General features: G+C 40.7%; 2 protein-coding genes across 6 annotated transcripts in view; both read right to left on the bottom strand.

Annotated features, from left to right (window-relative positions):
* Positions 1 to 10,295: 10,295 nt before the first annotated feature.
* On the bottom strand, positions 10,296 to 11,274 carry LOC307102788 (large ribosomal subunit protein uL6-like; the record flags this gene model as incomplete). The annotated part of the gene is made up of 1 exon (XM_079776463.1): positions 10,296 to 11,274. Exon 1 carries the CDS (start codon positions 10,950 to 10,952, stop codon positions 10,296 to 10,298), a length of 657 nt encoding a protein of 218 aa, XP_079632589.1. The 5' UTR covers positions 10,953 to 11,274.
* Positions 11,275 to 13,455: 2,181 nt separating this feature from the next.
* The window catches only part of SEC24B (SEC24 homolog B, COPII coat complex component), a 95,514-nt gene continuing 81,695 nt past the window's right edge, over positions 13,456 to 27,274 (bottom strand). For all 5 annotated transcript variants that reach the window (XM_079774340.1, XM_079774339.1, XM_079774337.1 and 2 more), the window contains 10 exons: positions 25,844 to 25,967; positions 25,295 to 25,453; positions 22,446 to 22,619; positions 21,472 to 21,582; positions 19,631 to 19,806; positions 18,623 to 18,760; positions 17,758 to 17,862; positions 16,859 to 16,951; positions 14,576 to 14,679; positions 13,456 to 14,330 (listed from right to left, as the gene is read on the bottom strand). In XM_079774340.1, coding sequence (XP_079630466.1) covers positions 14,216 to 14,330; positions 14,576 to 14,679; positions 16,859 to 16,951; positions 17,758 to 17,862; positions 18,623 to 18,760; positions 19,631 to 19,806; positions 21,472 to 21,582; positions 22,446 to 22,619; positions 25,295 to 25,453; positions 25,844 to 25,967 — 1,299 coding nt within the window. In that variant the 3' untranslated portion in view covers positions 13,456 to 14,215. The remainder of the gene's footprint in view (positions 14,331 to 14,575; positions 14,680 to 16,858; positions 16,952 to 17,757; positions 17,863 to 18,622; positions 18,761 to 19,630; positions 19,807 to 21,471; positions 21,583 to 22,445; positions 22,620 to 25,294; positions 25,454 to 25,843; positions 25,968 to 27,274) is intronic.

Consider the following 27,274-nt stretch of genomic DNA (forward strand, 5'->3'; position numbering starts at 1 on the left):
TCTCTTCAGGTCTCTTTCCAGGCCTGCCTCAAAGCCCCCTCAGCGTCACTGCTGGGTCACCAGGCCTGCAGCCGCAGTAGTCAGTGCTGGGTCGCCATGGAAACCCAGCGCTGACTTCCAGATGGTCAGCCTTTGGTCGTGATCAGTAGTTACACCCTGGCTCTTTATTATAGAGACTAGGGGCCCGGTGCACGAAATTCGTGCACTGGGGATGGGGGGTCCCTCAGCCCAACCTGCCCCCACTCACATACTGGGAGCCCTCAGGGGATGTCCTACTGATGGCTTAGGCCCGCTCCCCTTTGTGGGAGGCAACCGGGCTGATCAGGGGAAGGCACCAGCCCCATCACCCCGCTGCTGCAGCCACTGCCAGTCACCACAGCCACCAAGGTGTTTTCATCAACACGACTCCAGTCCCTTCACCAAGAAAAAATGACAACTTTCTTTAGGCATTTTCAAGATGTGTCTTTCATAGGATATTCTTTCTTTCTTTCTTTCTTTCTTTCTTTCTTTCTTTCTTTCTTTCTTTCTTTCTTTCTTTCTTTGCCTAAAGATATGTTTCCATTGACTTTTAGAGAATGTGGAAGAGAAAGGGAAAGACAGAGAGAAACATCAAAGTGAGAGGAACACTTTGATTGGTTGCCTCCTGCATGAGCCCTGACCTGGCGCCCGGCCAGGGAGGAGCCTGCAACTTAGTGTACATGCCCTTGATCAGAATCAAACCCAGACCCTGCTGTCGGCAGACCGAGGCTCTATCCACTGAGCCAAACCGGCTAGGGCAGGATATGATATTTCTTAGCCCCTCCAGCAGCGGACCTTCGTTTTTTTCTCCAGAAGTGTGGTGGAAAAACCCTAGATCACCTTTTTGGGTTCTTTTTTTTTTTTTTCTAATGTAACTAAGACTTTATTTATACTTTACCCCCAAGCTACAAGCACTCTTATTAAATTACATTGTGCATACACAATTACAACAGTTTGTTTGCTCAGGAACATACAATCACATTAAATATAATACAATTTTCTATTTCATAGCTTAATTGGCTCATAAACAGTTTCCCTAGGAGGAAAACCAAGTGTTTTGTGTTCTTTAAGAAACTGGCATATATAAATGAAGTGCTACGTGTTCACTTAGACTTTGAGTAAACCTAAAGATGAAGATTTTGGGGGTTTTCATATAGTGAAGGATGGAATGGTGGCGATAGATGCAATCCTTTGTAAGTCAAAGGATATTCTAAATGGAAAAAAATTGACATGCGATTGTTTAAAGGAAAAAAATAATCAAAGTCAAGAAAAAATGTTGACTACTCTTAAGAGAACAGTGCTATCTATACCATACAAAAATGAAACCTACAAATTCAAAATACACTCATTTTAATGTTTTAAAAGACAGACCAAAAAAACTGATAGGCAGAGAGAAGTCCAGACCAATCATAACTGAGGCAGATGTTTAAAAAACAAAAACATGATAATGATTTGACCTCTAATTTTCCATAAAGGAAATTAGTCATGACTAATTAAAATTTCACAAGTATTCATGTTTGTAGTAATATTTTAATTATTACCCAAATTACTAAGAATATTACCAGTGGCATACAGGAAGCTTAGCCAATGTGCAGTCAGAAAAGGTGTTTCCTCTATAGTTCACACCAATCACGGGCTGGGCCCTACCCAGGCCTAAAGCCTCTGGCCGAAGCTTTAGGCCTGGGCAGGGGCCCTCCAGCTCCGTCTGATCGCCGGCTCCGCCCCTGCCCAGGCCTCCCCAGGCCGAAAGCCTCTTGGGCAGGAGCGGACGGCCAGCTCCCTGCGATCGATCGCAGCGGGTTCACTCCTGTCCAGGCCTTACCTCACAGTGACCTGGGTGCCAGGATGTTCCTCGGACACAGGTGCTGGGCGCCTATGTATGCAAATTAACTGTCATCTTTTTTTGGGTTAATTTGCATAGTCACTCTGATTGGCTATGTGAGTAGCGAAGGTACGGTCAATTTACATGTTTGTCTATTATTAGGTAAGATAGTGTACATTATATGCATGGCCTGTTTATACTATTTTCAAAAATGGAATCCTGATTAATTGATAGAGTTGTATCAATCTTCTTTCCACTGGTCCTTGGAGGTCCTTAAATGATGGCATCATGTTTATCAGTGGTTCTGTACCAAATGCCTCTTCTTTAATAATACATTTTGCACCCAATGTAAAGAACAGAAAAAATTCCCAGTGTTAAACCACTGACAAAGCTGCCAATATCAAATTTTGATCCTATATTTTCTTTAGAATTCATAGTTGCTGTGATTGTCATTGATGAAGAAACAAATGTTGCCAACTACTGTGGGTTGTGGTCATGGTGGATGTTGACATCTGGAATGTGTTTTATGAAACACCTGTGATTTGGGGTGTTGACTTTAAGGTGGTGGAAATCATATTTGTTGAGACCCCGGTGTTGTCATTTTAGATGTTGTTATGGGTTTTTAAGTGGTGACTGTCACATTTCTTGAGAGTGAGGAAGCTGGAGTCATTGATGGTTTTGTTGTGCATGTTTCTCAGTGCTTTTGCAAGATTCACTTGTAGGGCTGAAAGGCACTTGTGGGGTTTTCCCTGTTGGTTCAGTAGTGGTTTGGAGAAGCTTGGAAGGCTTTCTGTCAGAAGATCCCGGGAAGTCTTCTGGTCCAGGTGGCCTTCAGCAGCACTAGCATCAGCCACGCCCCCGTGATGAAGGCGGCCCCGCCACCTCGTGCTGAGTCCCGTTGTTCTGAGGGCGGGATATGGCAGCTCCTGTGTCCCCATCCGAGGTGGTGGTGGCATTACTAGAGGGGCCCTTCAGCGCACCCCAGCCCGTTCTACATCCCCTTCCGCAGAGCAGGTCTCCCCTCCAGGCACCAAATAGGGCTGGGTCAAACACCGTGCATGGAGCCGGGGTGGTGGGACCTGCCTTTTTTTTTTTTTTCTTTCCAATTTTTTTATTAAGGTATTATATGTGTACATATCTTACCATTGCCCCCCACCACCCCACTCCCATGGGACCTGCCTAACTCTTCTGACATCCCCTGACCACCTGACCGCACCATAGCCACGGCTCTGGTAAGGTGAAGTGAGGTGAATCCTTGATGTGCAGGGTCAAATTTTTTTCTTTAAAATTTTGGTATTCTGTTCATCATGGATTTTTTTGCATTAATTTTGATTTTTAAAAGAATTACATTAAAAAAAAGAATTACATTAAAGTTGTATTTATCTGAATGACACTTTTGGGGTGTCCCTTCAAATTTTGTGCCAAGGACACACTCGCGGCACCCTAGTTCTAGCCCTGTGTCATCATATCCTTAATTAGAATGTCAACATTCAAATGTGTGCTTAAACTTTAAAAATATATATATTTTTGTTGATGTCAGGGAGGAAGGGAGAGGAGGGAGAAAGAGAGAGAAACATCAATGATGAGAGAATCAGTGCTTGGTTGCCTCCTGCACATCCCCCACTGGGGATGAGCCTGCAACCAGGGCATGTGCCCTGACCGGAACTACCTTCTGTATGCAGAACTCAGTTTTCACAGATAAGCTGACCAATAATGACGTTGGTACTGCTTGCCTGCCACTGTCAGAGGGTGTAGCCCCAGTCAAGGTGGAAGGAAAGTTAATTTACAAGAGTTTCTATTTATGTCATCTGGTCTTACCTCTCATATATCCTCTGCAGATGCCAGCAGCACTGGATTGTAAGGGGGGACAGGCAGGCTCCCCTCAGGTATCTTACTGGGAGGGCCCCCCCCCACACTTTGAATTTACTGGTAACTAGGGAAGGATATTCCTTTTTCCTATTCTGCCTCCAGACCCTAGCCTTCAATTTTAACAATTAGAGTCATAAAGAACTTTGTACCCAAATAAGAATACATATTATTTTCTAACACATATGGAAGATTATAATATAATGGCCATATATTAGGCCTCAAAGGAAATCTCAAAAAAACTTTAAACTTACTAACATATAAGCTGTGTTCATGAAATTAGAAATTAACAAAAGGATGAAAGCATCACTACCACTGGAATTTAACCAACACACAGTCTTGGATTAAATAGGAAATAAGTGGAAATTGAGAACTATTTTAAATGGAATAGCAATGAAAGCACTTAATACTAAAACCATCATTATTCAAGAAAAAGCATTTATTAGATAACAGGAAAATTTGAAAATAAACTAAGCTTATAATCTAAGAAGCTAGAAAAGCAGCAGCAAAAATAAACCTAAAGGAAGCAGTGGGAAGGAAATGATAAAGGTAACGACAGAAAGAGCCACACTTCCTCTATCCATCGTCTAAAGCAGCCTCCCCCATCAGCGAGGCAATAAGACCAGAAGGTTTTTGTTGGTTTGTTTTGTTTTTTCAAGGCATCAAGACAGGCAAACCTGAAACAAGAATAACCTAGAAAGAGAAAGAAGGAATGCATAAACATAGCAGAAAGAATGGAAAAAGCTAGCCCCAGATAACAATTGCTTTCATCAATCACATTAAACCTTGCTCAATAAAGAGAACCTAAGCAGATCAATAGTCATAGGTTGAAACAGTGGTTAATGACCTACCTGGAAAAACCTCCCAAGCCCGAGGCTTAATGGGCCAGTTCAACCAAAACGTCAAGAATAGATAATCACTATTTTATATACAAAAATTTTAGCTAATTTATACAAATTGCTCCAAAGCATCAAAGCAGATGGGAAGTTATCCAAGTCATTTAATAAAACTAGTATAATGCTGATATCAAAATTAATAAGTAAGCAGTATAAAAGCCAATGACAGACCAATCTTATAAATATTAATAAAACAGATCCTAAATAAAATATTGACAAATGGAACTCAGTAGTATAAAAGAATGATCAGGTAGGATTAATCCAAGCTGCCAGAATCAATTCCCAACCTTCACATTCTCTTAATCCAACATGTCCTCTCTAAACGATGCGCAGGGGGCTGATTTCTTCAGTGGCTGCACACTGCCTCCACCCTTACCCTCTGCAGTGGCCTACAGTGGGCTGGCTGGACTCCTTTGTTAGGGCCAGATCACATCACTTCTTTTTCAAAGCCCTTCAAAGGCCCTGCACCACTCGTGGAGTGAAACCCAAAGGCCTCACCATAGCCTGGGAGGCCCTAAAAGAGGACCTTGGCCACACTCACTCCTGCTCCCTGCCTGTAGTCCTCATTCTGCTTCAAGCTACGCAATGCAAGGGACCTTGTCTGTTTTGTTCACTGCTCTAAAACTGTCACCTAACAGTGACTGTCACATAGTAGGACCTTAAATATTAAAGATGAATGAATGAAGTAAAAGATGAAAAATAAAACAGGACTTCTAAGTTTAGAACCGCAACCACCTTTAAGAATAACACACACACATATACTTCAGGGGCGGGGGGAGTGCCAGATATTGTTCAGGGCTCTAATGGTAGAGTGATGATTGAAAAAGATGAGTTTCCTGCCTGCACAGAACACAGTGAGGAAGCTAAACAGAACAAGTAATTAAATAAAGTGGAGTAAATGTTATAATAGGGAAGGTACCAGGGCCCTTGGGCACATATACCAGGGGGACCCCACCACAGTTCGGGATGAGAGTCAAGCTGTATCAGGACCCACTAGTAACTGAAGAAGGAATGGGAGCTAGCCGAATGAAGAGGTGAGGATGTGTTTGTAGCACAGGGAACAGCATGTTTGAAGGCCCAGAGGCGTAAGAGAGTTCATAACTCTCTACTAATAGGTTATCAGGTGAAAGTTAAAACTTGATATCAATCAAAACTTAGCATAATAATTGGCTCTAGCCCGTTTGCCTTAGTGGTTAGAGCATCAGCCTTCGGACTGAAGGAACCCCAGTTCGATTCTGGTCAATGGTATGGTCAGGGGCACGTACTTCGGTTGAAGGCTCTATCCCCAAACCTGGTTTGGGTGCATGCAGGAGAAAACCCCAAAACTTAACATAACAATTGTAGCTCACTGAGGAGCATCAAGCTTTGAAGACTGATGGTGTATGGACACAATGGACTCAGACTGCTTGCCTTTGTATATCCGGCCATACCGGATGGTCTGAAGCAAATAAGCGTGGTTAATAAATCAGTAAGAGGAAAAAGGGAGTTAAGGTGGCAGCAGCCCGCACTAAAACTTTTGTTCCTTAGTCTCTAGCGGGGAAGTTTCAGGGAAGGTAGAATCTGGCAGTTAGGAGGCAAACTAAAACCGGTGATCAGAGGGGGAAGAGCTGGTCAATACAGGAGGACGGTTCCTGCGATCACTGCTGTGCTATTATGCCACGACACCGACTGCCACTTGCCAGGTACTTACTACGTGCCAGATGTTACACTAGAAACTTTACACATTCGTTCCATATAATTCGCACAAAACTCTTACCATGAAGTCATTATCGCTAGTAGGGATACAAAGGCTCAGAAAGTTTAGGGACTTGCCCCAGGCCACACAGCTAGCACAGAGACTAGAATTAAAATTTTGTTCTGTTTGCAGAGGGACTAAAATTCAAATTTTGTTCTCTCTGGCTCTCAAACCTGTATTTTTTTTCTGCTAGAGTTGGTCTCATATAATGTGACAGATCCGGGGCTAGAACTGACTTTTTTTTCCCCATGACTGAATTTCCTCACACTGTACCTACCAGATCATCTTCCAATTTCTATTCAGTTCAGTATAGAATGTAGGTTGGTATTCTTTACCCAGTGGGAGACAGAAATCTAAAATTTTGAAGAGTGTGACACATCAATGATCTCTTCTTTTATTGGGTTGCTGCAATATTCCATTAACTTTTAGAATTGAACATGGAAGTATGAAGAGGCACTTTGGAAAAGCCTGTAGGTCCCAGATGTAGTCCTCCCAGCCCTATTAGACAGCAGCAAGTAATGCCTCTTATAGTCAAGATCAATCCCCTTCTGGCTGTTGGAGCCCAAAATGCCCGGAAGGGAGTCATAACTTCCAATTCAGGGGGAACATGATTATGTCCCCTGGCAAAGCATCTCTCCTTCGGGAACGAAGACCCTAAAATTCTGTGAGTAGGTTAAGCAGGAATGCCCTCACTTCCACTGATTCTCAGACCTGTGTACTATGGGAGACAGATGTTTTGTTTTGTTTTTTTTTAAAATATATTTTATTGATTTTTCACAGAGAGGAAGGGAGAGGGAGAGAGAGTTAGAAACATTGATGAGAGAGAAACATCGATCAGCTGCCTCCTGCACACCCCCTACTGAGGATGTGCCCGCAACCAAGGTACATGCCCTTGACCAGAATTGAACCTGGGACTCTTGAGTCCACAGGCTGACGCTCTATCCACTGAGCCAAACCGGTCAGGGCTGGGAGACAAATGTTACTTACGGACTCAAAGCATATACTTCATCCTGCAGGGTAGGATGGTACACCAACAGTCACTACAACTGAGTCTTCAGTAGGACTTCCAACTTTCTCTCAGGCCAGGTGCTTTTTTGTTGTTGCTAATCCTCACTCAAGGATATTTTCCCATTGATTTTTAGAAAGAGTGGGAGGGGGAGAGATAGAGAAATATCGATGTGAGAGACACATTGATTGGTTGCCTGCTGCACGTGTCCCGACCAGGGCTGGGGATCAAGTGTGCAACGGAGGCACATGCCTTTGCAGGGAATCAAACCCGGGACCCTTCAGTCTGTGGGCCGACACTCTATTCACTGAGCCAGACTGGCCAGGGCAGGCCAGATGCTTTTTGTCCTAGTGCCTCCCCGCCACCCCCCCCACCCCCCAGCTGCCTTGCACATAATAAGCGTTCACTAAACGTTGAATCAATTTTAAATTATTTTAAGTTGGAGATAAAATGAAGTTGTATAGATCTACAGAGTCTAGACAATGTAGTTATCTCTTGGCTATCTAATAGTTTAGACAAATGTATGGCTTGACCCACAAAGAGGATTTCCCTTGGCCACTAGACTGATACCAGAGCAGTGTAGTTGGTGCCAGCATTTTGTCTTAAAAGCAGGTTCTGCTTTTCTTCCTGAGGTGACTGATTATAGGGAAATGCCTCATCAGGACAGAGGTGTGAATTGAGGGAAGTTGGCAATGCAGCAGGGCTGGCTGCCATGGGTCTGTCACCTGCTCATGCAACTTACCTCAGGATCAGCTGAGCCTGGTATCTTACCTACTAATTTCGTTTAATGATAGACCATTGCTGGGCATGCTTAACTTTACTGACCGGTTCACACTGGTCAGCTCAGATCAGAAGGGCACTTGGTAGCTTGTAGTGGACAGTTCAGTAGCAATCTAGGAGCTGTTCTCAAAAACAGAAAAGTTTTCTTGCAGAAGAGGATGTGGCTGTGCTCCAAAACCCTGGTGAGATCTGTAATTCTGTTTTAGCAATGAAAGTGTAATAATTTTATTATTTTTTAAAATATGTTTTTGTTGATTTTAGAGCGAGAGGAAGGGAGAGGGCTAGAGAGATAGAAACATCAATTGGTTGCCTCCTGCATGACTCCTAGCAGGGACTGAGCCCACAAACTGGGCATGTGCCCTGACTGGGAATCGAACTGGTGACCTCTTGGTTCCTGGGTCGATGCTCAACCACTGAGCCACGCTGGCTAGACTAATCATTTTATTTCTACCAAAATATATTTATAAATCTAATTAAAGAAAACTAGACAACTGAAGTGTAAATATAAGCACATATTGATCATTGTACAATAATCAAATTATCTATACTCTAAATGGCTAGAGCTAAAATAATATGAAAAAAAAGCAGCAAAAACCAGGAACATCTCCAAACAGTGACGATACACTCATAAGAAAATGCTATAGTACTGATTTTGTCTGACAGACAAATATCTATGAGGTAGTATCTGTATATGCATTTAGGGGAGTTTTTGCAAAATTATAAGCCTTGTAAATGCTAACACTGATTTTCATTTGTGAACACAAATTTTTACAATCCTTAACAACTCATTGTGCATTACTAATAGTAACTGTAAGATAATAGAAAAGATATACATATATAGGTCTCTGCCTTCCTGGCACTGAGCTCCTAAAACCCTTGTAATTTCTTAGGCGATCAGAGCACTAGGAACATCTCTTGTTCTAATGAGGCAACTCTGGGTGGGCTCCTGGGAGGGGGCTGGTCAGAAGGAAGACTAAGCCATGATTGGAAGCTTGGAATTTTCAGTCCTACCTGCCCCCATTCTCCAGAGCAGGCAGAGGGGATGGAAATGGAGTTAGTAACTGATATCTATGTGAAGAAGCCACCCTAAAATCCCAAAACTATGGGGTCCAGAGAGCTTCCAGGCTGGTGAACACATCCACACCGGTGGTGACACACCCTGCTCCACGGGGACAGCAGCTCCTGCAGTCAGGACCCTCCCAGACCCCATCCTGTCTCTCGTCATCTGGCTGTACATCTGTATCCTTTACTCAACAGTCTAGTAAATTAACTAAACCTGAAGTTGGGGGCCTTGAAACCCCTGATCTACAGCCGGTTGGTCAGAAGCACAGGCAACAAACCTGCACTTGCAACTGGCATCTGAAGTGGGAGCAGTCTTGTGGGATTGTTGACCTGTGGGGTCGGATGCTATCTTCAGATAGTGTCAGAATTGAGTTGAATTGTAGGACACTCAGCTGGTGTCACAGAGAATTGCTTGGTGTGGGTACAGTCCCCACATATCTGGTGTGTGAACTGTTGTGAATGTGGTAGTGGGTAAAAGAAAAAACAGGAGGTAGACTAAAACTACCTTGCTTGCAAACCTTTCAAGGGTGGCTGTGTGTGATCTCAGACCCCAGGCAGGCATCCTTCTGCTCCTGTTTGCAGACATCCAGACTACTTTGTCCTTGCCTACCCCAGGTTGGCTGAGCTCAAGCCAAGCTTTCACTTTTGGATCAGCTTATGACACATCAGAAGGCAATGCTTTAAGAGCCTCTTGTGGCCTGGAGTCACGGCTACCTCCCCCTCAGGCCACATACACACACACTTCCTGTCCACTTGTTTCATGTGAAGTGCCACTTCTCATGGTATTGTAAGAAGGCAGAGAGGAGGAGACCCAATTTTCTGGCTGAAACAGATTGCCTCTAAATTCAGGGACAAAAGGTAAGTAAATTATAAAATATCTGTTTTATTTTTCAGGTCTGTTTCACACAGCTTGCTATTGTTTTTAGTCGTCTTCTTTCAGTTATTAGTGATTCCACCTAAATAATGTCTGCAGTGTTTTCATTTTTTTTGGCCTTTTAAACTATTTTGAATATTTTCAAAAGTTACTTTGAATAGGACTCATGTATATTAGTAGGTTTTCACATCACCTGGGATACTTATTTCTTTTTTCCCCCAAATCAATACAAGGCTTTATTGCATCTTTAAATATAGCAAATAAGTGTGACAAATCAATCGGCATCTTGGTGTTTCTATAGCTGGACAACTTAGATCTGATTCATCAGCCTGCTGAACTGTTCCTTTTTCAGTAACGCAGATACCACCCAAAAATTTTCTGATATTGTTTGTAACTGTTGTGGCTTGCTGAATCAAAGCAGCTGAATTTGATTCAAGTTTAATGTCGTTTCCTTCAATAATCAACTCATCTTTCTGGGCTTGAGATACTGAACAGGCAACGCCTGACCTCATCCAAACTCGGCAGATGTATTTTTTGTCCAAGACATTTCTGAATTCAACAAGAGAACCATTCTCCTGAATAACCATGCTGATGGGGAAGTGAGTGCACACAGACCTCATCTTGTAATGGAAGCCCAGTGTGACACCCTTGATCATGTTCTGTGCATGACTGCAGATAGGGTGAACCGTGGCCAGTTCCTTTCTATTTCCCCACCATTTGTCAACCCGGAGCCTCTTCTTTTTCTTTCCAAGGAGACTGAGTTCTGCGTTGATGTGGTTAAAGTCCCTCCGCAGGGTGCCTCTGGGGCCCTTCACAGTAACTGTGCGTCCCTTCAGAGTGATGTCCACATTTTCTGGGATGTCCACAGTCTGATTGCTGAGAATGGTCTTCATCCTCGCAGTAGATGCAGCAAAGAGCACCTGGGATACTCTTTTAAAATACGTACCTTTGGTCAACCCCCTACCTGGAAATGTTTATCCTATTCCCACAATGAACACTGAGAACCACGGACTTTGATGACAATTTCAGGTAATTGAAAGCAGGCTCACAGGCCTCCGGGTCAGCATGCCCCTTCTGGTCACTCAGCTTCACAAATGATTGGAGACTTGTCCCATGGGGCAGCAATGAGACTGATTACCCTTCACCCATCAGGATTAATCTCATCATGCCCACATTCCGTGAAGTCAGTCTCCACATACTCTGAAACGGCTCTCTTCTGCAGACACTAACTCCCTTGCAAACCTTTCAAGGGTGGCTGTGTGTGTGTTTTTCTTAAATGTCAGTATATACATAAATGTGTTTTCTTTTAAAAAATATATTTTTTTATTGATTTCAGAGAGGAAGGGAGAGGAAAAGAAACATCAATGATGAGGATCATTGATTGGCTGCCTCCTGCATACTCCACATTGGGGATCAAGCATGTGCCCTGACCAGGAATCGAACTGTGACCTCCTGGTTGAAAGGTTGACGCTCAACCACTGAGCCATGCCGGCCGGGCTAGGGTGGCTGTGTTTGATATCAGACCCCAGGCAGGCATCCCTCTGCTCATTTGTAGACATCCAGACTATTTTTCCTTGCCTACCTCTGGTTCTGAGCTCATGTCATTGGACCACATAATATCCCATCCCCATAGGCCCATATACACAGTCCCCATAGGCCCTCAGTGCTGCTACTCTCCAGTCATTTTTCCTGGCAATTTTAATGGTCAAAGAAATGACCCAGCTAAAATCCTTATTCTAAGTTCTGACCTCCTCACCTCCAGTCATCTTTTACAGCACCTCAACTATCCACTCCCTAGATCTCATAATTATCAGTATCTAAATTTCCTCGAAACCTCAATTTCCAGCATCCCATATCCTGAGATCCAGTGCTTGAGCTTTTTGACCTCAATAGGACCTCTAAACTATTAAGCCCAGCCCATTTTCTCTATCCATCACTTATTTTAAGCCCCTTTCACTTAAATGAGTCATTCCCTTGCTCCTCAGTTTTTTGTGAACCTTGCTTACATCCAACCCTGCACGCAGCAGCTGAATGTGGCTGGAGGCAAGAGACACAGCTATGCTCACTGGCTTCACTTTTAAGTTCATGACTCATATCCCAAGATAGGCCCTCAGTGCTGCTTAACCATCATAACTCATGCCACTCGTCAGTTCAATGTCTCCCTCTCCTAGGAGACCATTTCTCAGGGGACAACTCCGCCTTTTTCACAGAGAAAACAAGAGCAGCCAGAGGTACCTTGCACATTCACCTACCACAAATCCCTGTACTTGGATGGCTCCTCTTCCAGATACCCACGTGGTTTTAGGCTCTGCTCACTATAAAATAAAGTATTCTTGATTCCCCTACCCAGCTTTCTTTTTCTTCACAGCATTCATCGCACTTGACATACATAAATGTATTGTTTTCCCCAGTCCTCACCACCCTCGCTCTATAGTGTAAGCACTGAGAAAGTGGGATTTTCATCTGTCTTATGCCTAGAACAAAATCTGACAAGTATTAACTGCTTATAAATATCTATTGAATGACAAAATATCCAAGGACAAAAGATTTTTTGTCTTTCTTAAAATAGAAACATTACACTTTTCATTATAAAATTACAATATTTAGTTGCCCTTAAAGTGCTCTAGTTTTTTCTAATGCTCAGTAAGATTCTCTCTTGCCAGATGCAGAGTGGTACAGGAACAAGTACAGTCCTGGGTGGAGGTGGAAGTGGGTGGCAGTAGGCAGTGAGTGGGGAGGACATTTGGCTTTTACTCTTAGCTCTGTCACTAATTAGTAATGTCATTCAGGGTGAGTCATTTAACCTCTCAGTTGCCTGAGGGAATGGGAGATAGTACTTTTATTTCATCCAAAGAAAAGAGGTCCACTAAGCACAAAAGCCATAAAAATCATTCACCACACACATCAACAGCATTTTTTTCTTCCAAAGTTCATTGATGGGACTTTCAAATGTATAAAATAAAATTCCATCCCACAAAATAATATGGTGCATTAACAGTTTTCACAGTAAGTAAGCAATTAGTAAATGATTTTTTTTCAGCAGAATAGAATCTCTCTGAAAATTCAAGATGGTAATCTTAAAGTCAATGAAATAGGATATTCACATGTTATGAAAATTTTCTTGATATGAATTTGCAGAAAAAAATGTCTCTAATTTAATTGAGAAAAACAAATTAAGATTATACTTAATCAATAACCGTAAGTATTTTGAGAGTAACATTCTTTTTCAGAATGTAAACAAAGTACTTGGTAAGGTGCACAAATGAATAAAACTTACTGATTCAGTATCATTCCATTCCCCCAAGTAGTGAATTTAGTATATCCAATATGTAAAAACAAAACATCTAAAAACCCATCCACTTCCCTCCCCTCACAAAAAAACACCAAACCATACTGTCAAGCAAAATATTTTTAATTAGTAGGCTGATCATAAATAAATCCACATAAAAGATTTAACAGAATTACAAAGAGTTTGTGTTTCTTCTGTGGACTCAATTCATAATACGCATTAGTCAACCTCATTCTCTAACTGCGACAAAAAGAGTTGTCATCCAACAATGCAGCACAGTTGTAGCAATTCATATTCTGTAGTTACATTTTTACACTTTCTTTACAAATGTAACATTTATGTACATTATGTATATATTGTTTCTATAGTTCATGTACTGAAACTCTATTGTTTTTACAGGGAAAATATTGAATTCATTTAATGAATACGAATCATTCCTTGTTAAAAATTCATATAAATAACATGGTGCCCACTGCCTTTTGGCATTTCTTGTCAGAGTTCCAGTCCAGAAATGTCATATTAACTATAAGAAAAAAAGTTATCTAATTTTACATTATGACCTATCATCCACATTAGCTAAATGAATGTGCTGACTTGCAATGAACAGAGCACTGAACTGCTGCACTACTGGAAATGTGTGGAAACCAACTCAAAATATACCTGGTGAAACAGCATCATCATTACCACTAATTCAGGCTGAGAAAATCTGCCAAGTTCTTTCTTCCTCTTTCCCTTTTGCCTCAGACAAGGTGCTATGCTATGCATTGTGTCCTGTAACAACAAATGCCTTCATTTCCCATTTCCAATGGGCTTCTCCAGCAGATTAGGCTTTATCTAATTTTTCTTTTGATTCCATTTTATTCCACGTCACTTACAAATCTGTTGCTGAATGTGAAGCAAAAATTCATAGTAAGAGAATGCAGCTTCTGTCCGGTCTTCAATCAAATGTTGGAAAAACTCTGTTTTGGCAGGACTCTCATCTCTGAAAAAGAGAAAAGGGTATTAACCTAAAAATCCATATTACTAACAATAATAATTATACATTTGAAAAATCAATGATACATGGGGACTTTAGGAAAATGAAACATAAGGGATAGTATTCAAATAACAACATTCTACCACTATATTATAGTTTAATAATATTTTAAATTTGCTTTGAAGACAAGCAATTTTACATAAATTGCACAGGACAAGACAACTTTATAGTTAAGTTATAGAAGTACTTACTTTACCACGTGAAGGACTGGGCTTAATGGTCTGCTGTCTCTAAGCCAAGTTATAAAGGATCTGGTTCTTTCCGATGAAAGTGTATCTAGCTCTGGAAGATGTGTCTGGTAACAGAAATATAATTAGGAAATTACTTCCTTTCTCATAGACTTCAGTACTATTAGAACTAAATCATGATTCCCACTACTACCAATCAACTGCCAGCACTCCATTCCCAGACCCAACAGGAGCAACCAAACAAAGGAAATTTAAATTGTTGGCAAGTTTGTTTATATATTTCTGGATAAGTCAATAAAAAATGCTTAATAATATGATACTGACATTTTATGTGTATGTTAAGGCCCCAAAAGTCTATTCTTTTGTATATATGAGTTTTTTCCCCAAAGTGAACTTAATACGTAAAACATACACTACAATCTACAGTTTTTGATAGGACTGTTGACCTATACCCCCTGCACTATTGACTGTTATTAAACTTAAAAATCTTTGCTTATCTGGTAAACAAAAGAAATGCTATGTTTTTATTTTATTTTCTTTCTTTTTTTTAAAAAATATATTTTATTGATTTTTTACAGAGAGGAAGAGAGAGGGATAGAGAGTTAGAAACATCGATGAGAGAGAAACATCGATCAGCTGCCTCCTGCACACCCCCTACTGGGGATGTGCCCGCAACCAAGGTACATGCCCCTGACCGGAATCGAACCCGGGACCCTTCAGTCCGCAGGCCGACGCTCTATCCACTGAGCCAAACCGGTTTCGGCTATTTTGTTTTCTTAATTAACCTTTACTACATTCTATTTTTCAGGAATTAGATCCATTTCTGAATTCTGTTTACTATGCTGGTATCATAGTGCTTAAATTATCTACAGCTTTAAAATAACGTTTACTATCCTATTTAGTGAGATTTATTTTTCATATGCTTTCCCCCTTCTATTATTCTTTTTAAAAACATTTCCTTATTCTCATTTGTTGAGTCAACCAAATGACAGCAGAAAGTGATAAAAATTACACTGACATATTAATTTCAGGAGAAATGACATATTTACAATATCAAAGAATAAGGTAGATCTTTTTTTTTTTTTTTAAATCCTCACCTGAGGATATATTCAGAGATAGGAAGTGGGGGGTTGGGGGGAGACAGAGTGAAACATTGATTGTTGGCCTCTTGGATGCTTCCTAACCAGGGATCCAACCTGCAACCTAGGTATGTGCCCTGACCAGAAATTGAACCCACAACCTTTTCGTGTACGGAATGATGCTCCAATCAAGGTAGGGGCAAGGTAGACCTTTTCCATTCATTAAATGTAGAGAACTGATTTCTTTGGTATTGGTTAACACACACACAGTAAAGGCCAAATGAAAAATGTTATCAGCAAAATAATTTATATCAGAAGGTAAAGTTGTTGGAAAACTGTGTGTCAGTTCCTGAAGAAGTAAACACAGCCCTAGCTGGTTTGGCTCAGCGGATAGAGCATCAGCCTGCAGACTGGAGGGTCCTGGGTTCGATTCCCAGTCAAGGGCACATGCCTGGGTTGCAGGCTCGACCCTCAGTGGGGGGCATGCAGGGAGCGGCCAATATCAGTGATTCTCTCTCATCATTGATGTTTCTATCTCTCATCTCTCTCTCTTCCTCTCTGAAATTAATAAAAATATATTTTTTTAAAAAAAGAAGTAAACACAGAGTTTACCATATGACCCAGAAATTTCAACCCTAGGTTATATACCCAAGAGAACTGAAAACATGTTTACAGAAACACTTGTACACAAAATGTTCATGGTAGCACTATTCACAATAGCCTCGGAGTGGCAACATCCCAGATGCTGGATGACTGGATATACAAATGAATGATTGGATATACAAAATGTGGTGTACCCAAACAATGAACTATTACTTAGTCATACAAAAGAATGAAATACTGATACATGCTACAACATGGATGAACCTTGAAAACATTGTGAGAAATGAAAGAAGCCAAACACAAAAGGCCACATATATGATTCCATTTATGTGAAATGTCCAGAACAGGCAAATCCACAGATATAGAAAGGAAATTAGTGGTTGCTGGGAAAGGAGGGGAGAATTGGGAGATATGGGTTTCTTTTTGGGACTCTGAAATTAGATCCTGGGGATAGTTGTACAACATTATGAATTTAACTAAAAACTAATGAATTGTACACTTTAAATGGTTAAAACTGTGAATCTTATGTGTATTTTATCTCAATAAAAAACATTTCAAGCAAATAAGCACATACAAAGTTAACGTTGTATAAAAACCCACTGACCATTTTCTGTGGTATTGATGCAAAATTAGGATACCCAAGCACATCTTCGATGAAGGTATTGTCACAGCTTTTTCCAACCCAAATGTAAAAAACCTAAAAACAAAAACCAAGATATTAAAATCCCTTAATCAGAAACACATTAGTTTACTTTCTCAAAATTATCCAGAATAAAAGAGGTAAAATATACTATTTCAAATAAAGTAGAAACATAAAAGTAAAAAGGAAATATAATTGGTACATTTAGAATCTACATCCAGGAATCTTAAGTGTTTCATATCTTCTTTGCTTAAATTTCAAAGCTTCCCATAAAATATATCTTACCTTCTCTCCCCCCCCCCCATATGAATGTAATGTTTTAACCAGGATAACTGGCTCATAATATTTCCTTTCCACTATTTCAATGACTGTCTCTATTATTTTCACTAATGTGCTCTCCCATCCCCCCTCCTATGGCTACTGGAATCCTTTTTCTGCTCATAAGGTCTCATTCATGAAGCCAACTTGACCATTCGAACACCCTTCACCACCACTCTGCCCAGTGACTTCTCCTCAACTCCTAATCATTAATGGCATTTCTGACAAAGGATATAAATTGTATTAGACAAATTTGAGGCCCCTTTGAATTTTATGAGTCTAATGATAAAATCCTTGAAAACAGGAACTTTGTTCTGTATCAAATATATACAATCTAGGACAGTAAATAATCCATGGTAACATTTATTAATCTATAATAAAGTAATATCCAACTAGAAAAGTCTAACAGACATTGACCTCTTGTGCCAGTTACCAATGCATTGCCTCTCAGCCCCTAATCTACCTCTCCCTGACTGATCCGCAGAGACCCTGTGTTTCTCCTTTTGTTGGAACAGTGTCAGGCTTTGTCAGGAGCGGATGCTTACACAGCCACAGTCCATAAGGAAAGCACCTTCTCTCGTCAGCTTCTCCGCGGACAGTTTTTGAATAGGTGGCTGAGGTACGACCCTGTCATTAACATGTATTGCACCCTGCAACAAAAACAGATGGAATGTGAATGAGCTGACATTGCTATAAGCACAGTTTGGAAGCTAATGGCCACCAACTCCTCATGAAATACTGAAAGTAACACCTGAGGATTTTGTAGGATGCAAAAAATTATTGATACCTAAACATTACCTTGGCTGTAGAATCAAGACATCCATATGTATTCAAAATAAAAAGAGAGAAACACAAATACATAAAACAATCTCTCCATTTTCTTCCATTTGGGGATCAGGATATATTAAATGTATGACTATTAAATCTCCTGCAAAGCAAGTTACTTTTTTACATTTCTCTATAAACATAATACAGAGAAGATTCCAAAGAGTTTTAATACAAGGAAGAAAACATACACTACATATTTGCATATTAAAAACACTGATGGATATCAGATCCAGTTTACAATATAATAATAATTGCACTCTGACATATCAGAAATAGTTAATGTCTATAAAATATATATGGAAATGTCCAGCCTACAACTTGGCTTGATAATAAATATTATAAGCAATCCCACAAGAAAAATTACTTCCCACATGAAACTATTTTTGAAAACTCCATAACCACAGATAATACCTGATAGTACTATTGTCAAATCAAATCCAGTGTCCTTATTTAATGCATTAATACCAGAAGGGAAAAATGAATTTAAAAATTGTTAATAAAGGCATTGCTATCTTACCAATGGAATCAAGACATTCATATATTTAAATTTAAAAACTTCAAATGTACTAAAAGAAATCATACCTCATCTATCAATCTGTCTATCCTGTATAAGTTGGGATGAATCATTTTCATTAGGTGAACAAGTGGCTGACACTTTATCTGACACATGGCATATACACGATCATCCAGGCGTGTGCTTGTACCAGTTCTAAATGCTTTCTACATTAAAAAAAAAAAAAGACAAAAATTTCAAATAAAACATAAATATAATAGACAAATATTAAAACAAACAAACAAACAAATAAATAAAACAAATATATACCATCATCATGGAAAAAAGCATGGCCTTGAAATCAGACAAACCTAGATTCTATTTTCAGCTCCGACATTTAATAGAAAGGTATGTGAGCAAGTTACTTAGCTTCTCAAAGCTATGTTGTCATCATCAACAAAACAGGAAAAATGATACTCACCTCTCTCAGTTGCTGTAAGTTAAGAGGATATGTATCTATCACCCATTATGTTGCCTGGAAAGATGTTCAATGAGTATTAATCTTGCCCTAAGTCTCTGTCCAGAAGCATACACGAAGAGTACACTATAAGCACACCATTATGCAGGCCGCTTCCACATACTGAAGAGTAAGGGCATGGGGTCTCACAACAGTCATCATGTATCTATATACCTCGACTTTCCAGTGATCTTTTCCTGTTCTTCTAAACTTTTCCAATAGTAAACTACATAATCCTCTAATTAAATATTTTTTTAAAACCCAGAAACCTAGATTTCATTTCTTCACTTATGTATTGAAAATATTATTTTTTAGATGTTTCCTTCATGGTTTGTCTCCTCAGTAATTGTTCACAAGACTCTGAGAAGCTGTAGGAATATGCAGGTGCAGACTCAAGGCCCGGCTTTCTCTCCAACGCTGTGGAAAGGGACTGTACATCAATGGGCAAAGCCCTACGCTCCCCTACGCCACCTGGACAGAGCCCCGGGGAGAGTGACCTCCCGGGGATATCCACGTTGGATATGTATCGAGAAATTTTAAAGGCTTTATTAAATGTAATCTTGTACAGAGAGCTAGCTACCTGTTTGAGAAGGGCCAAAACATAGAGAGGAAACAACTTGAGGGAGCTGGGTGCAATCAACACAGAGTGCTGTAAATTTGAGACAGTTGAACTGTATGCAGACAATGAATCCACCACAGCATTCACTAAGGCATCTCTTGCATCTGAGAGACTTGTTGAAATGGATCGATCCACAGCTAGAAAGCAACAAAAAGGTATTTAACCATTAGATTTCAATGAATGCTATTAAGAGGTAAGACTTACATACATTATTTAAGAAACCAATAAAAATTCAATTTCTAGGATAAAAAAATACATTTACCTGCTCACCCATTAAAAAATTGTTTTAATTAAATTTATTGGGGTGACTTTGCTCATTACACAATTTTTCTGAACTAAATTTGATAATCAGAACTAATCTAGATTATTTTGGACCTTTTTGTTTTAATAGTTTTAAGTTTAAAAATACATAGCCACTACTGGTACTGGAAAACATGTATTATCCATCTACTTTAAGAAAACTCTGGGGATATTTTCATTACTTAACTAGAAGTCACATGTATAAAGTTTTTTTTTTTTTTTTTTTCTGGCCAAACAATGTAAGTTCCAATAAAAAAGAAAGAACTGAAAAACAAACAATGGTAAGTTCTGCAATCTGAGTTATCCCTGGTGATCCTCTGAAATCTCTGCCAAAGCATTCCCAGGTCAACAAAAGAGAGGACAAACTGAACACAGGTCATTATGCAGACACTGAAAAGCCAGATGTTAGCGTGAAATCCCAAGTACATATTTTATTAAAACAGAGATAACCTACACATATGCCCAAGTATTAAAAATAAAATTCATGGGCAATAATCATGCTCATTTTATATCTAAATTCATCTAAAAGATAATTTCATTAAAAACAAAACACTAAGTGTTATATTAATTCCCTAAAGGATTTTAAAAACTTATATACAGTAAAATTTACTATTTCCAGTATAGCTCAGTGGTGGTTGTGTCAAAACGTATAACCATGCAATCATTACCACAATCAAGATACACAACAGTGCCATCACCACCCCCAGAATATCTCCTTGTAGTAAAATGCTCCCCTGCCCCAACCCTGAAAAATCATAGGGATAATCTCTTCTTCATCCCTATGATTTTCCCTTTGCTAGAAAGTCATATAAATGGCATCACATGTAGGTAGTGGTTGTTTTTTTGTTTGTTTGTTTTTAATCCTCACCCGAGGATATTTTTTCCATTGATTTTTTTTTTTTTTTTTAGAAAGAGTGGAAGGGAGAGGGAAAGACAGAGAGAAACACATCAATTGGTTGCCTCCAGCATGACCCTGATGTGAAAGAGACACATCAATTGGTTGCCTTCCGCATGACCGCGACCAGGGCTGGGAGCCTGAAACCGAGGCCCTTCACCAGAATTGAACCTGGGACCTTTCAGTCGCCAGGCTGCCGCTCTATTCACTGAGCCAAACAGGCTAGGGCTGTAGGTAGCATTTTGAGACTAGCTTCTTTTACTTAGCATAATGCCTATGAGAGTCATTCATTTTGTTCATGTATCAATAGTGCTTCTTTATTCCTAAATGATATTCCATTGTATGAATGTATCACAGCTTGTTCATATATTCACTAGCTGACGGAAATTTAGGTTGTCACCAACTTTTAGTGATTATGAATCCTCAAAAAATTTTTAAACCAAAGAATTAATAATAAATATAAGAACCATCCAATTCACACTGCTATACATGAAAACAGAAAACATACACTTTTAAAATAAGGGATTTCTAGGGTAAAAAAATGCCCAAGCTTCAGTTTTTAGAATAGAAAAATGCATTTCACCTGTTCCCTCACTGTTTTACTCACCCATGTTTGCCAGAAGACAGATGGCAGCTTGTACATCCACTCCTGCATATACATCTGCTAGTGAACTTACCACTGGCAAACAAAGTGTATGCACTCTAATTCTCCGTTCACCTAAACAAAGTGATGAACAAATGTCATTGCAAAATATGTTAGAAAAAGAAAGAAACAAAGAGAACAGGTCAAAAAATTATTCAAGGTATTGTTTTGATTGATTAAATCTTCAACAGGATATTGAAATGTAAAAACTAAGTTTCACAGTGAATGTATTTTAAAGAAAATTAAACACTCTCCAAATCTGAAGATATACTATGAACACATACTATGTTTTGAATAGAACTTAACATTACATTTTAGTTCTTATTTTAATACTAGAGGCCTGGTGCATGAATTCATGCAATGGTGGGGCCCCTTGACCTGGCCTGCGCCCTCTTGCAATCTGGGACCCCTTGGGGGATATCAGACTGCTGGTTTCAGCCTGATCCACCGCAAGCCAGGCCGAGGGACCCCACCGGTGCATGAATCCATGCAACTGGGCCTCTAGTATGCATATAACATCTTTGGTTAATCTCTTCCTGTCTTTCCCCTTCTCCCCTTCCCTCTGAGATTCATCAGTCTGTCCCATGTTTCCATGCCTGTGTGTTGAGCGCCTGCCCCCTGGTGGTCAGTGCACGTCATAGCTACCAGTCAAATGGTGGCTTAGGATTTTAAATATATAGATCATTCATTCTAAATTATATCCAACATACTAGCATGGTTTACCAGATACATATGATCCTGGGAATGCAAGTCAAAAAAGATATCATTTAAAGATTAAAAAAGAGTTAAAAAACAAAACAAAACACAGAACATATGTTAGATTAACTGATGCAAATCCCATCACTTTCCACTGTATATTCATTCTTTCTCCCCATTCTCACCACCAGATGAGAGGAGAATTATTGCTACAGGTTATATTTCATTTCTCCTAATGTTACCTTTGCTTGATGTATATAACAGGGCTGTCTGAAAGCATACTAAGGAAGTGTCTGTCAAACTTTCTTCAATTGACAGCTGTACTGCAAATCCAGCATCAGGATTGATGTTGGCGAGGGACAACAAATCAGTGGAACGCACAAAGAAGTTTCCATGAAAAGTGTGCATTGAAAGACCTAGAGAAGAGAAAACTTGTTATAAAAGATGAAGCAAGAGTAGTACATCTCAGGATAAAGCAACTTTACAATGTAAAAAAATGTCTCTGATTTTGAATTAAAAGGATAACTGGGGGATAGGATTGGAGTGTTGGTAGAGTTTCTAAAATACCAATTCAAAAGAATCAATGGAAGATGGCGGCATAGATAAACACTTAAACTGCTGCCTCCCACAACAATTTCAAAACTACAACTAAAAGACAGAACGGAAATCACCCAGAACCACAGGAAAGCTGGCTGAGTGGAAATTCTACAACTAGAAGGAAAGAGGAAAGCACATGGAGAATCAGAACTGCAAAGGACTGAGGTAGGGAGGCGCGTGCGTGGAGAAGAAGGGCGGCTGAGTGCCTGGCTGGAGTTCTCTGGCGGGAGAGGGAAGGAAGCCCCTGACTGCACTGAACCCCAGGCTCATACGGGGGGAGTGTGGAAAGGCACATGGAGAATCGAAGAGGAAGCCGCAGCGGGCAGGGGTCTGGAGGCGCTCGCGCACGAGTGCGCGCATGACTGACTGCTGAGGTTGCTGCTAGCTCTCCCTAGTGGAAGGGATTCGGAAGCTCCTGACTGCACTGAACCCCAGTTCCAGGTGAGCCTGGGGGAATCTGGACTGTCAGGCGGAAACTCAGGGGAATGCGGAAGGCAAAGGTCTGGAGGTGCGTGTGCAAGGGCAGGGCTGACGGGAAGCCAAGACCTTCTGTGCAGCTCTGAGACTCCACCCCATCCAAGCTGAGCACAGAGGCTTTTGGAATTTTGCAAGTCTGATCCTATAAGGCTATGTCCAGCACAGGTCTCCCAATGTAGACACAGCTGATACTCACAGCCAATTGGCCTGGAGGTCAACTCCACCCAGTGATACCAACAACAATCAAGACTTAACTACAACAAGGCTGTACACACAGACCACAAAGGGGTGCACCAAGAGTGTCCACCTCAGGTGACTGGGCAGGCTGACCCACTGGGCCCTATAGGACACCTAGTACACAAAGCTACCCTACCAACGCAGGGAAGCAGCGAAAATGTGGAGACAAAGTAACAGATCACAATTGAAAGAAATGGAGGAAAATAAAACACTGGATATAGAATTCAAAACCACAGTTATAAGGTTTTTCAAGAATCTCCTAGAAAAGGCTGATAAATTTAGCCAGACCCTTGAGGATATGAAAAAGGACCAACTAGAAATTAAACATACACTGACTGAAATAAAAAATATTATATAGAGACCCAACAGCAGACTAGAGGAAGAATCAAGTCAAAGATTTGAAATACAAAAAACACTCAACTGGAAAAGAAAAAAGAATCCAAAAAGTTGAAGATAGTGTAAGAAGCCTCTGGGACAACTTCAAGCGTACCAACATAAGAATTATGGGGGTGCCAGAAGAAGAGAGAGAGCAAGATACTAAAAACCTATTTGAAGAAATAATGACAGAAAACTTCCCCCACCTGGTGAAAGAAATAGACTTACAAGTCCAGGAAGCACACAGAACCCCAAACAAAAGGAATCCAAAGAGGACCACACCAAGACACATCATAATGAAAATGCGAAGAGCAAAAGACAAAGAGAAAATATTAAAAGCAGCAAGAGAAAAACAGTTAATTACCTACAAGGGAGCACCCATACGATTGTCAGCTGATTTCTCAACAGAAACTATGCAGGCCAGACGGGAGTGGCAAGAAATAGTCAAAGTGATGAATAGCAAAAACCTACAACCAAGATTACTCTACCCAGCAAAGTTATCATTCAGAATGGAAGATCAGATAAAGAGCTTCACAGATAAGAAAAAGCTAAAGGAGTTCATTACCACCAAACCAGTATTATATGAAATGCTGAAAGGTATTCTTTAAAAAGAGGAAAAAGAAGAAAAAAGTAAAGATAAAAATTATGTACAACAAATACATATCTATGAACAAGTGAACACAAAAATCAAGTGAATTAAAAATCTGAGGAATAGAATAAACTGGTGAATATAATAGAATCAGGGGCATAGAAAGGGAATGGACTCCTAATTCTCAGGGGGAAAGGGGTATGGGGGGTGCAGGAAGAGACTGGACAAAAATTGTACACCTATGGATGAGGACAGTGTCGGGGAGGTAAGGGCAGAGGGTGGGGTGGGAACCGGGTGGAGGGGAGCTATGGGGGGAAAAAGGAGAAACTATTGTAATAATCTGAACAATAAAGATTTATTAAATTAAAAAAAAAAGAACCAATGTAGGTTCCACAAAAGATCTAATGTAAAACATTTCTAAAATGGGGGTTACTGTAAAACTCCTTTAAGCATTAAAATAAGTGATCAGAATCCCTCCTGCAAACATTCACATAAAACCAAGGTAATGTACATTGAAGACTATTTGAATGATGATGAGGGCAAAGATAATTTTCACTTAAAATCTTCCCTATTCCTCTAATTCTCTTTCTAAAATCACCTCCAATATGGGCTTTCTCTTAGGTTCTTCCTTATAAAGCAAGACATTATTTTTGCCCACTTATTCAAATTATTGTAAAAATTGGTCAATGGATATTCAATAACTATATATATAGAGAGAGATCAAGCATAAAGTCTTTTATGGACTATAGATAGTCACAGATACTCAATATATGAATGCTAATTTAATTATAAAGCAGAGTTTTTACAACATCATACCTTTAGTACACCTTATTCTCATAACAGCTTCAAATCCAATTTTCCTTGTGAGATAACGTTTTAGTTCTTTTTGTAACTTTTCCGCTTGTGAAGGATTGTGAGTAGAATGGAAAGATGGATAATAATAGATGCAGCCTGCTGAATACTTGGACATGCAAGCTTTAAAGAGAAATTTAAAAAGTATTTTATATTTGTCCAACAGGAGTATAAATTCTCTATTATTTAGAAATCTAAGTCATAATGAGAAAACAAAAACTGTCAAAATAAACATAACATATAAATCTGAGAAAAAACAAACATTTATAATAAATATAACATATAAGGTTTATTGTTGAGGAGAATGGCAAAGAAATTATATTTTAAAAACAAAATATCAAAATCATTTTATACTGGTATAGTGCTTTAAAATTTACTGTTAATTTTCAGAGATATCATCTATGTAATTCACATGCCTTTCTCTCCAAAGTATTGAGAATGCTTACTATAGAGTTTAGATTTAATTCATATGCTAAAACTGTATGTAAACAGATAAACACAATGTCCCCTTACCTAGAGAAGAAAGATCTGAATACTGTGAACTTAAAAGGAACAGATCCACTGCAGTCTGCTGCCCTGAGCAATCTAAAGCCAGCTTCTTATAAAAATCAGTTGCAGGGCCAAGATGTTGTACAACCTAAGTCAACAAGTCACAAAGTAAGACCTTGAAGCCTTGAATTGTGCATATCCTATATAATAAAAGGGTAATATGCAAATCGACCAAACAGCAGAACGACCAGTCGCTATGATGCACACTGACCACTAGGGGGCAGATGCTCAATGCAGGAGCTGCCCCCTGGTGGTCAGTGCAAGTGCCGTGACCCGCATCCGCGGCAGCGCTAGGGATGTCTGACTCCGACTTAGGCCCACACCCCGCGTCAGTTGGACATCCCACGAGGACTCCTGGACTGTGAAAGGGTGCAGGCCAGGCTGAGGGACACCCCCTGCCTCGAGTGCATGAATGTCATGCACCGGGCCTCTACTGTTTCTATATCTCTCTTATAATAAGGAAGTGGGTATCTCCACCACCACCACCCCCGCCCACCTGCAAACTAAAGTTTTTTTTAAAGTGTCTAGGCAGTTGGCACAGATTTTCTATAGTAATCCTATATAATAAAGAGGTAATATGCAAATTAACCCTCAAATCCTCAGAAGATGGCTGCCTACGACCAGGCCAGCAGTGGGGTTAGCGAGGGACGACCAAACGACTAAACAAGCAGGCTGTGTGAGGCGACCAGGCTGGTGGTGGTGGTGGGGGGGCAGTGAGGGGCGACCAGGCTGGCAGAGGGGGAAGTTGGGGGAGACCAGGCTGGCAGAGGGACAGTTGAAGTTGACCAGGGTGGGGGGGGGGCAGTTAGGGGTGACCGGGCCGGCAGGGGGGTACAATTGGGGGTGACCAGGCCAGCAGGGGGAGGGGGAGTTGGGGACGATTAGGCTGGCAGGGGGGACAGTGAGGGTTGACTAGGCCGGTGGAGGGGGGGCAGTTGGGGGTGACCAAGCCAGCAGAGGGGGGGGGCAGTAAGGGGTAACCAGGCCGGCGGCGGGGGGCGGAGGGGGCAGTTAGGAGCGACCAGGTCGGCAGGGAGAGGGCAGTTGGGGGCGACCTGGTCGGCAGCAGGGGGAAGTTAGAGGTGACCAGGCCGGCAGGGGAAGCAGTTAGGGGCAATCATGTTGGCACACAGAGGCAGTGAGGGGCAATCAGGCCAGCAGTGGGGGGCAGTTAGGGGTAACCAGGCAGGCAGGCAGGTGAGTGATTAGGAGCCAACGGTCCAGGATTGTGAGAGGGGTCCCAGATTGGAGAGGGTGCAGGCTGGGCTGAGGGGACACCCCCCCATACACGAATTTTATGCACCGGGCCTCTAGTCCTATAATAAAACCCTAATATGCAAAATAACCAAACAGTAGAATGACGGTCATTATGACGTGCCATGACCATCAGGGGGC

Source organism: Cnephaeus nilssonii (genome assembly GCF_951640355.1).
Source record: "Cnephaeus nilssonii genome assembly, chromosome: 1".
NCBI classification, from domain to species: domain Eukaryota; kingdom Metazoa; phylum Chordata; class Mammalia; order Chiroptera; family Vespertilionidae; genus Cnephaeus; species Cnephaeus nilssonii.